We start from the raw sequence: 15,676 nt of genomic DNA on the forward strand, positions 1-15,676 counted from the left end.
CCTAAGATTAATATTAAAACCTATGATAAATATTATAAACCTTAGGATTAATATTATAAACCTGAAGATTAATATTTAAAATCTTAGGATTATAAACACTAAGATTAATATTATAAACCCTCATATTATAAACCTTAGGGTTAATAATATAAACCCAAAGTTTAATATAATAAAACCTAGGGTTAATAATATAAATCCTAAGATTAATATTATAAACCCTCGAATCAATATTAAATCTAAGGATTAATATTATAAACACTAAGATTAATATTATGAACCCTAGGATTAATATTATAAACCCTAAAATTAATATTAAACCCTAAGATTAATATTAGAAACGCTAGGATTAATGATATAAACCCTAAGACTAATATTACAAACCCTAGGATTAATATTATAAACCCTAGGATTAATATTAAAACCTAACATTAAACCCAATATTTATAAACCCTAATATTATACTCTAATTTTGAAATGTTGTAATGTGACATTGAATCAATTGGAATGTAATGTAACATTTTAACAATGATTATCACATTGATTGTCACCTAGCGAGAATGATTAATATTAAATCTTAAGATTAATATTAGAAACCTTAGGATTATAAACCATATGATTAATATTATAAACTTTAATATTAATATTATAAACCCTAGCATTAATATTATAAATCTTAGGGATTATAAACCCGATGATTAATATTATAAACCATTGGATTAATATTATAAACCCTTAGATGAATATATCAAACCTTAAGTTTAATATCTTAAACCTTAGCATTTTTTCCCCAAGGAAAAATCGTAATTTTATTCAAAGAACAAACTTAAATTTTGTAGATTCTAAAAGCATTTGAAAAACCAACAAAAGACTAGAACCTAGAAAGAAAAATCAAATTAAAATTTCCAGGTCTAAGTGTAAGAAAGAACACTTAGCCTGCCCCTTTCTACCTTTCTTCTTCTCAACTTTTCACCAAACTCCTTGTGAGGGAGTGGCAATTACAATTGCTAAATGATTTTCATTCACCTTCAAAGAGGCTTCTTCTTTTTTCTTTTTTCCTTTTTTTTTTGAGGGAGTGGGAATTACAATTGCTAAATGATTTTCATTCACCTTCAAAGAGGCTTCTTCTTCTTCTTTTTTTTCTTTCTATGATTTTCATTCACCTTCAAAGAGACCCTTTTTCTTCTTTTTTTGGGTTTGAACTTTCAAAGGCGTGGAATCCTTTCATTCACCTTCAAAGAGGCTACTTTTTTCGTGGAATCCTTTCATTCACCTTCAAAGAGGCTACTTTTTTCGTGGAATCCTTTCATTCACCTTCAAAGAGGCTACTTTGTCTTTTTCTTTTCTTTTTTTATGTTTTTCATTCACCTTCAAAGAGGCTTTTTTTTTTCCTGAAATTTCAGAGGCGTGGAATCCTTTCATTCACTTTCAAAGATGTTGCTTTCTCTTTTTTTTCTTTTTTCTTTTTTTTTTCTTTTTTTTTTGAACTTTTAGAGGCGTGGAATCCTTTCATTCACCTTCAAAGAGGCTGATTTTTTCGTGGAATCCTTTCATTCACCTTCAAAGAGGCTTCTTCTTTTTTTTTGTCTGAACTTTCAAAGGCGTGGAATCCTTTCATTCACCTTCAAAGAGGCAGCTTTTTTCATGGACTCCTTTCATTCACCTTCAAAGAGACTACTTTCTCTCTTTTTTTCTTTTCTTTTTTATGATTTTCATTCACCTTCAAAGAGGCTTTTTTTTCTTTTTTCTTTTTTCTTTTTTTCCTGAACTTTCAGAGGCGTGGAATCCATTCATTCACCTTCAAAGAGGCTGCTTTCTCTTTCTTTTTTTCTTTTTCTCTTTTTTGAACTTTCAGAGGCATGGAATCCTTTCATTCACCTTCAAAGATGCTGCTTTTTTCGTGGAATCCTTTCATTCACCTTCAAAGAGGCTGCTTTTTCTTTTTTTCTTTCTTTCTTTTTTTTTGAACTTTTAGAGGCGTGGAATCCTTTCATTCACCTTCAAAGAGGCTACTATTTTCGTGGAATCCTTTCATTCACCTTCAAAGAGGCTGCTTTCTCTCTCTTCTTTTTTTTTTGAACTTTCAGAGGTGTGGAATCCTTTCACTCCCCTTGCCTTCAATCGAGGGGAGGCTTCCACCTTCTAATGCACTATAATCTCTACCTTTTCAAAATTTATCTAGCTTTGGACAATTGATCCTGCATCCTCTTCCCCTCTGTTATCTAGTGTGCCTTGTTGTTCTTATATTAAACCCTAACATTATAAACCCTCAGATTAATATTATAAACTATAAGATTAATATTAAACCCTAAGACTAATATTACAAACCCTAGGATTAATATTACAAACCCCATGATTAATATTAAACCCTAACATTAAACCCAATATTATAAACCCTAATTTTTAAAATGTCGCAATGTGACATTGAATAAATTGCAAGGTAACGTAACATTTTGATAATGATTGTCACATTGTGAAAATGCTTGTCAGGTTGTGATGTTGTGATGTTGGATATATTTTTGTACCATTTTGTCACAATATTAAAACCTAATATTAACCAAATATTATAAACCCTAACATTTTAAAACCCAATATTATAAACCCAAAGATTAATATTATAAACCCTCAGATTAATGTTATAAACCCTAATATTCTAAAGCCAATATTAAACCCCAATTTTGTCATGTCACAATCCGACGTTGAAAAAATTGCAATGCGATGTAACATTGAGATAGTGATTGTTAGATTGATTATCACATTGATAGTTTGTTTGTCACAATGCTATGTTAAATAGATTTTTGTACCATTCCAATGTCACAATATTAATCCCTAATATTAAACCAAATATTATAAACCCTAAAATTAATATTATAAATCTTAATACTGATATATTAAACCCTAAGAATATAAGCCCTAAGAATAATGTCATATACCCTAAGATTATAAATATTATAAACCCTATGATTCATATTATAAACCCTATGCTTAATATTGTTAACCCGAAGAATATAAACCCTAATATTAATATATATATATATATATATATATATATATATATATATATATATATATATATATATATATATTTACAGAAACGGGTAATGGATATATTAGATACTTGGCCTTAATGCCAAAAATCGAATTACAAAAGGTGAGTCTAATTTCACAAGTACAACGTAACCATGCAAGGCCATGGCATTTATGCTTAGCTCACATCTCTTTTTGGCTGCTACTATGAGGTCAATTTCAGAGATTTTTCCAAGTTTATGAATACATACGAATTGGTTTAACAAAAAGCAGTAAAACATGACAGCTATCTAAATTATGGAATTGGTTCCCATGTTTCCTGTCCGCCTCTGAGTAAGGCTCCAGCAGTAAGGAGGGCTGCTTTGTTGGCTTCAATGCCCGCCTCCTTATTATTAGCTCTCAGCACATGGTAGAAATTCAAATTCTTGAAAGAGTATCCAAGGTCTGTTATTTTGAATATCAGCCTTGCAAGCCTTAGATTCGTTGGCTTAGAATGTGTCACCATAGCGTTGATGATGACCTGAGAGTCCCAAAATACATTAGCCTCCATGATGTACAACACTTTAAACAACTTGAGCCCTTGGAAAAGAGCCAAAGTCTCAGGTTGAATGCTAGAAGTAATGCCAAAACCCCAGGCGAAACTATGTATCCTTATGCCATCTGGGTTCAATATGACGCCTCCTGCACCAGCTCTTCCAAGATTGGCCTTTGCAGCCCCATCAAAAATGAGAGAGTATCTCTGCTGTTTTGTATTCCAATCCTGGAATTCTTTTGTTGAAACTCTTATTTGCCAATCTTTGGGGAGGGTGATACTATTTGCAATATTTTGGAACTGAAGATCGAGAGAGGATCCCCAATTTATGTCTTGCTGGCTGAGATTTAAATCGTCTTTATGGTCTCTCAGACACTCTTTTCGCTGGTATTTGATCTTAACTACCACAAGCTTGGCATCCTGTTTGTAGTTTCTGAAAATTCTTTTATTTCGCTCAAGCCAAACTTGCCAACAGATTATTTTAGGAAGAGCAGACCAAGCAGCTCTAATAAATTTGCTTTTTGGGCGAGGTCCAGGATACCTTTGCAACCATTTAGAAAAAAACTCGGGAATGGAGGAAGGCAACACGAAGCTGGAACTCAAAGTTCCCAACAATTTTGTCCAAATATACAAAGCGAAGGTGCATTCAAGCATCAGATGAATGACACTTCCCTGATTTACCTTACAAAGGCTACACCTTGAAGGGCTGTGGAAACCACGCTTCTGAATATTTTCATCAGTCAAGATTTTGGAGTGACATAGCAGCCAGTTGAAGAAGTCAATTTTAGGCAAGGAGGGATAATGCCAAATCCCTTTCCACGGCTTAGGGTTCGTGGCCACGTGAGGGTGCTCACACAGCTTGGCGTAACCTTGAGCAACAGTGTATCCACTAGCCAGCGTACCCCATCCTCTTGAGTCTCGTTTTCGATCTAGCAATGGAGCCAATCTGTGGAGTTTGGAAAGCAGGATCTTGCGCTCCATAGATAAATCTGGGGGTGTTTGAAGATTCCAACCAGCCCAGCGTGAATTCTGCCAAACTGAAATGTCCCACAGAGTACGCATTCCAGCCTCATTCATCCATCTGCGCAGCGCTTGAAGCAAACGACAGTCTCCTAGTGGCTCATTGTTCAATATTTTGTCTGTCAAAAGATTGATCCTTTTTCCATTACCGGGAACCCAAAAGGCATGAGCGTTGATGAGAGAACAGTCTCCGTTGCAAAGCTTTAGAAAGGGCGTATTTGGATGCGTCCTAGGGTGATCTAGGCAGTGAGAACGCTGGCCTTTGAAATATTTTTTCCAAAGAGCTAGTTGTGCCCAGCCAGGGTTAGGAGCAATAATTCTCCAGATTAATTTAGCTCCCATTGCAATATTATGATAGCCAAGGTTTTTGAAATTTAAGCCTCCTTCCAACAGCGGTTTGGAGATGGATTCCCAGCTAACTAGCAGAATCTTTTTCTCATTCTGCTTGCCCCCTTCCAAAAAAAATTCCGAATGATCTCCTCCATTTTTCTGAGAATACCAGAGGGAGCAAGAAGGACAGAAAACTGAAATAAGGGAAGACTGGAAAGAACAGATTTAATGAGGACAGACTTACCAGCAATGTTAAGCCAGGAAAAGCCCCAGGCAAGCAACTTGTTCTTGTATTTCTCTAATTGGGGGAGCCAATCTCTGTTGTAGGTTGTTTTGAGGAAAACCAGGAGGCCCAAGTACTTGAAGCAAGTCCAGTTTGAGGATGCGACGAAACCAAAGGTTCTACAAATGGAGTTAAGCAAGCTCGAAGTGGTGTTCCAGCAATAGATATGAAATTTTCCATTGTTTAGACTGCTTCCCGAAACCATGCAAAACTTGTCAAAAGCTCTTTTAAATCTGGAGGCCATAAGCACAGAAGTTTCTCCCAATAACAAGGTGTCATCCGCAGAGAGGGCATGATTTGTGTTTTTAACACCTCTTGCAATACAGAGTCCAGCGATATCCTGATCTGCCCTTTTTTTGTCTAGGTAAAAACTGAGGGCAGAGGCTTGAAGAACAAATAGAAGGGGTGAGAGAGGGCACCCCTACCTGAGCCCTCTCATGACTTTGAAAAAGTTAGCAGCTCTGCCATTTACTAAAGGGGCAATCCAAGGCTCCGAGATGCAAGCCCAAATCCAATTTATAAAATTCTCTCCAAATCCAAGCTTGTGTAAGACTTTCAATAAAAAGCTATGCCTAACTCTATCGAAAGCATTTGCTAAATCAAGTTTGACAACCATACCTTTTTCATTGTGCCTCAGGCTTGAGTGGATTTCCTCTTGGACCAGAATGAAATTGTCCACAATCTGTCTACCTTGGATGAAGCCTCCTTGGCTTTCCGGTATGATTTTGGGGAGGATGGGCTTCATTCTATTAGCGATGACTTTGGTGATCAATTTGTAACCAATATTGCAGAGCGAAATCGGGTGAAACCTATTAAAGGAGTTGGCCCCCTTCTCTTTGGGAATGAGAGCAAGAAAAGCAAAGTTTGTGCTGCCCCCGATTTTCTAGCAAACTTGGGATTTTAGAACCATTTTGTAGAGATCTTTTTCCACAATAGGCTAGCAAATTTGGAGGAATCTGGCTGAGAATCCATCCAGCCCAGGGAGAATCCAACCAGCCCAGGGGCTTTGTCCGGGTCCATGGAAAAAAGGGCATCCTTGACTTCATTCTTGGTGACTTTAGCTTCAAGGAGGTGATTCATTTCAGCAGAAATCAAGGAGGGGACCACGTCCATCATATCTGAATTTCGATCCAGAACTATATCTTCAGTATACAGGCTTTTAAAATGAAGGGAGGTTGCTTTTTTATGTTTGCATTATCCTTGTGAATGATAGAACCATATTTTATTTCGGAAATGGAATTGGTACATTTCCTGGCCTGAGCTTGTTTGTGAAAGAAAGAAGAATTCATGTCCCCTGCTTTAAGCCAGAGACTACGAGACTTAAGTCTCCAGTATTCTTCCTCAGCTAGACAAGCCTTGTGATAGTTTTGTTGAAACAGGGCTTCTTTATCTAGAATCTCTTTTGTTATGTCAGCTATTTCAGCTTGAAGATGGTGAATTTCTAGAGCGCGTTGAATATTTTTTCTTTCGTTGGCTGGATTGGGCAGAGATTTGACCCAGCTTTTCAACACCCTTTTCACTCTTCTGAGCTTCTCTTCCCAGACGAAAAAGGGGGAGCCTTTGACTGGCTGCAACCAAATTCCCTTAACTAATTGCATGAAGTCTAATTCCTTAGCCCAGAGCGGGCTAAATCTGAAGGGAATAGGTCCAAGATCAAGCTGAAACATGAGTTCCAGCTTGATGGGTTTATGATCTGAAGTACTGCAAGGGAGAATATGGACTCTAGCCTCTAATCCAAGAAGAAGAAAATAGCTTTGAATAAAGAATCTGTCCAACCTGGAAGCTATGTGGCTAGGACCAATTCTTTTATTAGTCCAAGTGAACTTGCCTGAGGTTGGCTTGATGTCCAACAGGTCCCAATCCTACATAAGGTCCTCTGCCCATTCCCTAGCCCAATCACGAACAACGTTGCCTCCTCTCTTATCTGCTGACAGGAGAGTGAGGTTGAGGTCTCTGGCAATGATGATATTCTCGAGATTAATTAGATCTGCTTGGTTTCTTAAGGAGTCCCAGCAGGCCTTTTTTCCCCGGCGTTCACAGGAACGTACACGTTGAAGAGACTAAAAATCTGATTTGTTTCTACATGCTGCAATTTTAAGAACAACCAATGAGAGTTGAGGGTCTCAGAAATGACTGAGAATTTGTTAGCGTTCCAAAGGGTGCCCACCCCACCGGAAGCCCCTCGGGCTGAGATTGCTTTCACCTCACATTTATTCCAGAGTTTCTTACTTACCTGAAGGAAGGTGGATTCCTCCAGTTTGGTCTCCTGGATGAGAAGTATGTCTGGAGCTTCTGTCCTGATTAAACTTCTGATGGCTTCTTCTTTGATTCTACTCCCCATACCTCTACAGTTCCAGGAGACAATCTTCATCATTTGTATTTCTGGTTGGCTCCCTTGGAGCCTTGGGGCTGATTTCTCGCCATCTTAGGTTTTGTCACTAATAACTTCTCAAGAGTTGGCTAGCTGCCTTGGAGCTTGTCTTTGAAAGTTTCCAGCTCTCTTTTTTCCCGATCTGTTTTGCAGCCTCTTGTGGATCTCCTTGTTGAGGCTTGTGATTCTCCTATTTCACCTTCTTCCTCCGAGCCTTCAGATTCTTACTCAACTTCCTCGACTTCTACAGTGTTTCCTTTGGAACTCTCAGCAAGGCTTGCCCCCTTGGGAGAAGAGGGGGTACCTTTTGTGAGGGGGGTTGATTTTTGGATATCTGCTTCCTATGTTTCCTCTATTTGTGAGCTTAGAGGGGCGAATTTATTTTCTTGCTCCATTCTGACAGGGGGTTGCTGAGGAGGGGCTTGTTGAGGGCCTCTTTCGGTTGTACCAACATGTTTTTGGGTTTTCTTGGCACGCTTGACCTGATTCCAGCCTTCTTCTTTACCCTTACTTGGATCAACATTGATTGGGCATCCTCTGGCGAAGTGGTCGTAGACATGGCATTTTCGGCACTTGAAGGGAAATTGCTCATAGTCAAGCTTCTGTAAATGAGTCCAGCTTCCTACTTTGATTTTGATGGCTTCTGGGAGTCCCACCTCTAGATCTACTTCTACGCAGATTCAGGCACAGTCATATTGATATTTGTTGTTTGCCCGGTCTATGAATTTCCCAAGGGCGTTATTGATGTGTTTCAACGAGTCCCAGTTCCAGCAATGCACTGGGAGATTTGGAAGCCTGACCCACACCGGAACAACCGTAGGAACGTCAACTGCAGGGTCGAAATCTGGCGTCCATTTGTTGAGATAGAGGCCTTGGGGGCCCATGAAATAGGGGCCATTCTGGAAGATTAGATCCTTGTCTTCCTTAGAGGTGAATTCGAAGAGAAAAAACCCTCGTCCTAAGAAATAAGATGTGACGCTATTCTTGATCAAAGGAGCCCAGTTCTTGTTGACCCAGTTCTTAGTGGACTTAGGAGAAGGCCATAGTCTAGTGAACTAACCGACAAGTGCCCACTCAACCAAGGACAGGGTGACTTGGATCGGAGTCACTGGCGGCAGGGAGATTTCAGGAATATCTTCGAGCCTCTTGATGAATTTGGCAGCTTCATTCTTTTTCTTTTGCAGCAAACCAACCAAGAGCCGAGAGAAGGCTTCGACAGAAGAAGAAGGTAGAGGAGGGGGGAGGGGGGCTGCCCGGGGCGAGTGCGGGACCTCCATGGACGCGAACTCCTCCCAGATGCAGACAAGCCACACAGCAGGCTCTTAGCTGAAAAGCACAGGAAAGCAAGCCTAAGGCCTCGGGGCCGGAGGGCAGGGAGACCTAGGGCGCAGGCGCCGAAGCGCAGGCAGCGAACTAGGGTTTCACTACCAGGTCAAACCACTCCAAAAAATTTTCCTAATAAACAAATATCTTCTTTTTTTTTTACAGAAATGAGTATGGGATGTTTATATTCCTCTTGGGCTAAATGCAGGAAAACTGATTACATAGAGGACTTCTGTGTCCTGGTGCAAATCACTTCTGAGAGTGAGCATGCCTCTAATTCTTGCAAAGTTCTTCCTTGATATAGCGTCTATGTTTTCGATTTCTGAAATTTTCCCCCACTTGGAGATACAGACAAATTGCTTTAAGAGCAAGCAGTAAAACATGGCAGCATTCAGATTAAGGGATGGGATCCCATGATTCTTCTTTATGTTTCTGCTTGATCCCTGTTGAGAGGAGATCAGCTGTATTAGCCTTTTTGTCCGCCTCTTTATTTAGGGCTCTCAGCACATGAAAGTAGTTTAAATTCTGGAAGCCTTTTCCTAGGCCCTCGATTATAGATATCAGTCTTGCTAGTTTGAGATCCATCACTGGGGAGATAGATATCATTGCATTTATAATAATTTGTGAGTCACCGATTACATTAGCTTCATCAATATTTATGTCTTGGAGGAACTTGAGACCTTGATATAGGGCTAGAGCCTCAGCTTGAATACTGGTTGTATATCCAAGTCCCCACGCGAAGGAATGAATTATTTCCCCATGTGGATTCACAATGACCCCTCCTACACCTGCTTTGCCCGAGTTTCCTTTTGTTGCCCCATCAAAAAAGAGGGAATGCCTTGAGAGCGATTTGAGCCAATATTGAAAGTCATCTTCAAATTTTCTTATTTGCCAATTTTTGTTAGGAAGAGCAATTATGTTTGCTGGTTGGAATTGTAAGCCAAAGAGAGAAACCCAGGTAATGTCCTGTTGGCTGAGGTTTGTATCATCTTTAATGTCAGCTAAGCATTCCTTGATTTGGCATTTAATTTTGCTCTCTAAAACCTTGTTGTTTTGTTTTGTGCATCTAAAGATTCTTCTATTACGTTCAAGCCAAATCTACCAGCAGATAGTCTTTGGAAGAATGGCCCAAGCTGTTTTAATTACCTGGTTTTTTGGAGGCGGACCTGGGTATCTGACTGCCCAATTGGAGAACAGCTCCACAATGGAATAAGGCATCAAGAAGTTGGGATTCAGATTCTAGATGAAAGAGAGCCAGATTTGTTTGGAGAACTTGCATTCAAGAATTAAGTGAGCAGTTGTTTCAGAGTTTTCTTTGCACAACGAGCATATAGATGGCCCATGAAATCCTTTCCTTTGCAGAATATCATAAGTCAGAATTCTTTCATGACAGAGTTGCCAAGCAAAAAAATCAATCTTGGGCCATGAGGGGATGCGCCAGACTCCTTTCCAAGGTGCTGGATCAGGAGGAACATGGGGTCTCTCAATTAGCTTACTGTACCCCATGGAGGCTGTGTAACCTATGTCAGTCGATCCCCATCCTTTCTTATCCTTTTTTCTCATTTGCGTGGGGGCCAGACCGTGGAGATGCTCTTACAGTGTGATCCCTTCACTGCGCAGGTGGTCCGACACTTCAACGCTTCTCCAGCCCGCCCAAGACTCATCGTGCCATAGTGATATGTCCCAGAGAGTGTGCAGCCCGTTACTGTCCATCCAAGAGCGCAGTTCTCTGGTGGAGGTTCTGTTTTCAATAGGATCCATATTCATTATTCTATCAGACCAGATGTTAATCTTCCTGCCATTCCCAGGGATCCAGAATGAGTGCGTTCTGATTAGAGGGCCTGCTTTTGCGTATAGCTTGAGGAATGGCGAGTTCTGCACTTGGATCTCATTCTCTAGACATCTTAACCGCGGTCCCCTGAAGTACTTTTTCCATAGAGCCAGCTGAGCCCATCCAGGTTTGGGCGCAATGATCCTCCAGATGGTCTTTGCTGCCATAGCCACGTTCTGTTGACATATATTTTTGAAATTCAATCCGCCTTCCCACAGCGGCTTGGCAATAGTTTCCCAGCTGATGGGAGGGATTTTCTTTTCATTTTGTTTTCCGCCCTTCCAAAAAAACCTGTGCATAAACTCATCCATCTTGTTTAGAATGGTTACTAGAGCAAGAAGTCCTGCAAAATGGAATATTGGGAGGCTGGAAAGCACAAATTTTATAAGGACTGACTTGCCAGCAGCGTTGAGCCAGCGGTAGCCCCAGGATTGGATCCTAGACTTGAATTTTTCAAGCTGAGGATGCCAGTCTTTGATTGAGAGTCTCTTATGAAAGACAGGGAGGCCCAAATATTTGAATGAGGTCCAGGAGGATGTGGCAGCAAAATCCAGACATCTAGAGATGGCAGAGAGAATCCTGGGCGAGGTGTTCCAGCTGTATATGTGGCATTTATTCTTGTTAAGAACGCTACCTAAGGCCTTGTTGAAGACATCCAGGGCAGCTTTAAACTTAGAGGCAGAGGAGAGGGTGGCGTTGCCTAACAGCAGGGTGTCATCCACAAATAAGGCATGGTTTATGCTTTTGACTCCTCTAGCTATACTTAGACCATTGATTTCTTGATCTTGCATCTTTTAATCTAACAGAAAGCTGAAGACAGAGGCTTGGATGACAAAGAGTAGGGGGGGAGGGGGCATCCCTGCCTGAGGCCTCTCGAGGCTTTGAAAAATTCAGTGGCTCTTCCGTTTATAAGGGGGGCAATCCAAGGCTCTGAGATACATGCCCGGACCCACTTTATGAAATTTGCTCCAAGACCAAATTTACACATGACTTTTAAAAGAAATCTATGATTAACTCGATCATAGGCATTTGCTAAATCGAGTTTGATCACCATACCTTGTTCCTTTCAGAAAAGACTTGAATGTATTGCCTCTTGAACGAGAGTGAAGTTGTCCACGATTTGCCTTCCCTAGATGAAGCCTCCTTGATTTTCCGGAATAATTCTTGGCAGGATGGGCTTCAGCCTGTTTGCAATGACCTTCGTAATTAATTTGTACCCAGTGTTGCATAATGAAATCGGGCAAAATCTGTTGAAGTTGTTGGCACATTTTTCCTTTGGTATGAGAGCTAGTTTGTGCTGCCTCCTATTTTCTGAGAATTTTGAAACTTTTGAACCATTTTGAGGAGGTCCTTCTCAACAATTGGCCAGCAGACTTGAAGAAACCTGGCAGAGAAGCCATCTGGCCCCGGGGCCTTGTCCGGATCCATGTCAAAGAGGGATTTTTAACTTCCTCTTTAGTGATTTTGGCCTCTAGAATCCTGTTCATACGAGGAGAGACTGCTTGAGGGATGATGTCTAGCAGCTCTTGGTGCTGGAGCGACTCCTGCTCATCACTGTACAATTTTTGGAAATGAATGAAGGCTGCTTTCTTGATGTCTGCGAATTCCTTGTGCGTATCATTGTCTTCCTTGATCTCAGAAATAGTGTTAAAGCATTTCCTAGCCTGGGCTTGCTTATGAAAAAATCCCGTATTCCTGTCCCCTGCTTTAAGCCACAGATTTCGTGATTTTAATCTCCAGTATTCTTCTTCGGCTAAGCAGGCCTTATGATAGCTCTGTTGCAGCTGAGTTTCTTGGTCTATCATCTCCTCTGTGATTGTGGCGCTCTCCATGCGGGTTTGGTGAGAGGCAAGAGTGGATTTGATGACTTTCCTTTCTGTTGCAGGATTGGAAAGGGTTTTTTCCCAACGTTTCAGGACTCCTTTCACCCTTCTGAGCTTTTCCTCCCAAATGAAGAAGGGTGAGCCTTTAACAGGCTGACTCCAACAATCTTTGACTGTTTGCATGAAAAGGGGCTCCTTTACCCAAAGGGGACTGAATCGAAAGGGGATGGGGCCCAGATCTAGGTGGGCAAGTAGCTCTAGCTTTACCGGCTTATGATCCGAGATGCTGCTAGGAAGAATGTGCATTCTAGGTTCTAAACCAAGTAACAGGAAAGAACTTTGAATAAAAAATCTATCTAGCCTGGCAGCAATATGTCCAGGGCCTACTCTTTTGTTAGACCATGAGAACTTACCTGTTGAGGGCTTGATGTCCAGCATGTCCCAATCTTGCAACAGGTCCTCCGCCCATTCTCTTGCTGGATCTCGGACTGTACTTCCTCCCCTCTTCTCAGTCGAGTGGAGTGTGAGATTGAGATCTCCAGCAATGATTGTATTTTCCAGATTTGTCAGATCTGCCTGTCTTTTTATAGTATCCCAGCAATCCTTTTTCTCCTGGATATTGACTGGAGAATATACATTGAAAAGACTGAAAATTTCCTTTGTGTCGAGATTCTGCATTTTTAGCAGCAACCAATGAGTGTTGCTCGCTTCAAAGATGAGGGCATATTTATTGGAGTTCCATAGTGTACCAATCCCTCCTGAGGCACCCCTGGCTGAAATTGCTCTTGCTTCACTTTTAGGCCACAAAGTTTTGCTTGTTTGCAGGAAGAATTTGTCTTCTAGCTTGGTCTCCTGGATGAGAAGTATGTATGCGGCTTCTGTTCTTATTAGATTTCTTATGGCTTCTTCCTTGACTTTGCTCCCCATACCTCTGCAATTCCAGGAGATGTCCTTCATTATTTATGTTTCTGATGGGCTCCCTTCGAGCCTTGGGGCTGATTTTTCAACATTTTGGGCTTTGAGGCTAGAAGTTTTTCCAGAGTTGGTTGGTTGCCCTATAGCTTATCTTTGTAGGTCTACTGCTCTCTTTTTTCTTTATCTGTTTTGTGGCCTCTTGCAGATCTTCTTACCGAGGTTTGGGACTCTCCTATTTCTCCTTCTTCTTCTAACTCCTCGATTTCTAGCTCTTCTTCCTCATCCTCTGGGGCCATGCCTTTGGGGTTTTAAACTTCTTTGGGGGAAGCTGGAGGTGTGCTTTTTCTTGAGGATTCTGGCTTTTGGATCTCTACCTCTGGAGTGTCTTCTGTCAGTTGGCTTAGAAGGTCAAATTTGTTTTCTTGCGCCTTTTTGGTAGGGGGCCTCTGGGCATTAACCTGAAGATTACCTTTGCCGGATGGTCCACCCTGTTTCTGCCCCTTGTGGTTGGCTCTAGCTCACCTAACTTGATTCCAGCCCTCTTCATTTCCTTTCTCTGGCTCTGGATTAGTCGGGCAGTTTCTAGCGAAGTGCCCATACACGTGACATTTCCTGCATTTGAATGGCAGCTATTCATAATCCAAGATCTGCACATGGGACCAGCTGCCGACTTTGATTTTGATTGCCTCTGGTAAACCCTCCTCTAGATCTACCTCCACACAGATCCTGGCACAATCGTATTGATCCTTGTTGCTTGCCTGATCTATGAATTTCCCGAGGGAGTTGCCAATGTGTTTCAAGGAGTCCCAGTTCCAACAGTGAACCAGCAAATTTGGGAGACAAACCCATACCGGAATAGCCTTGGAAACATCTACTGCCGGGTCAAAACTCGGGGTCCATTTGTTCAGGTAGAGACCCTGAGGACCCATGGAATACGGTCCATTTCGAAAGATCAGATCTTTGTCTTCTTTGGAGGTAAATTCGAAAAGAAAATACCCTCGCCCTAGAAAGTAAGAGGTAACACTTTGGCTGATCAGGGGCACCCAGTTCCTGTTAACCCATTGCTCTGTAGATTTCAGAGAGGGCGAAGTCCCGTGAATTGGCCAATAAGACCCGATCCGCCAACGACAAAGCTACTTGCATGGGGGTCTCCGGAGGCAAAGAAATCTCTGGAATTTCATCTAGCTTCTTGACGAATTTTGAGGCATCGCTTCTTTTTTTCGGGGGCAAACCTGCCAGGAGCTAATTAAATGCATCTACGGTAGGATCGGAGGGTGGATCATGGTCCTGAGTCTCCATCGGGCTTGGTGCCGGCCGCCACAAGGGCAGCGCAGCAGAGGCCACGCCCTAGCCAGAAGGTCGACTAGCTGTCTTGGATCCGATCAGGTCTGAAGCAGGAAGGTCTGCAGGGTGGAGAAGTTGCAGAAGGCGGGGAGGATCGCAGGTTCAGAGCCTGCAAAGGGCGGGTCTCGAGGGGAGCCGAGGCTCGCAGATGCAGACCTGGTCGCGCTCAGCTCAGCTCGCTGATCGTCGAAAAAAATTGTTAAAAATCTAATAAACAAATATCTTATTCCCTAATATTAATATATTAATATTATAAAACATTGGCATTATAATACGCAATATCATCAACGTTAAGACTAATATTCTAAACCCTAAGATTTTATATCAAGACCTAAGTTTAATATATTAGACACTAGGACTATAAATCATAAGATTAACATTAAAATTTATTATTAATATTATAAACCTCGTGATTAATATAAAACACTAAGATTAATATTAAACCATAGCACTAATATTATAAACTTTAAGATTAATATTACAAGCCCTTGGATTATAAACTCTAGAATTAACATTATAAATCCTAGCATTAATATTATAAACCCTAAGATTATAATATTAGCATTAATAATATAAACTTTAAGATTAATATTATAAACCATAGATTTATAACCATGATTAAAATTATAAACCTTAACATTAATACCATAAACAATGAAATTAATATTATAAACCATAGGATTATAAACCCCAGGATTAATATTATAAACCCTATGATTAATATAATGTTAGGGCTTTTAATTTATACTAAAAATTATGATTTATCAAATGTTATAAATTAAAATTGAAATTTATTAATTAAAATTAATTTATAGATATAAATTAATGTAACTAAGGGTTTATAATTTAATTAAGGTTTATAACCAGCCTAGATCCATCT

The 15,676-nt window shown here is 40.5% G+C and overlaps 1 protein-coding gene across 1 annotated transcript; it reads right to left on the reverse strand.

The window, feature by feature from the left end:
* Positions 1–12,018: 12,018 nt before the first annotated feature.
* Positions 12,019–13,464, reverse strand: LOC149140394 (uncharacterized). The gene has a single exon (XM_089450970.1). The coding sequence runs from the start codon at positions 13,462–13,464 to the stop codon at positions 12,019–12,021; it is 1,446 nt and encodes a 481-aa protein (XP_089307096.1).
* Positions 13,465–15,676: the final 2,212 nt, after the last annotated feature.

This window comes from Pinus tabuliformis, chromosome X (assembly GCF_031772625.1).
Source record: "Pinus tabuliformis cultivar Carrire ecotype Pingquan chromosome X, CPIR1, whole genome shotgun sequence".
In the NCBI taxonomy this organism is placed as follows: Eukaryota; Viridiplantae; Streptophyta; class Pinopsida; order Pinales; family Pinaceae; genus Pinus; species Pinus tabuliformis.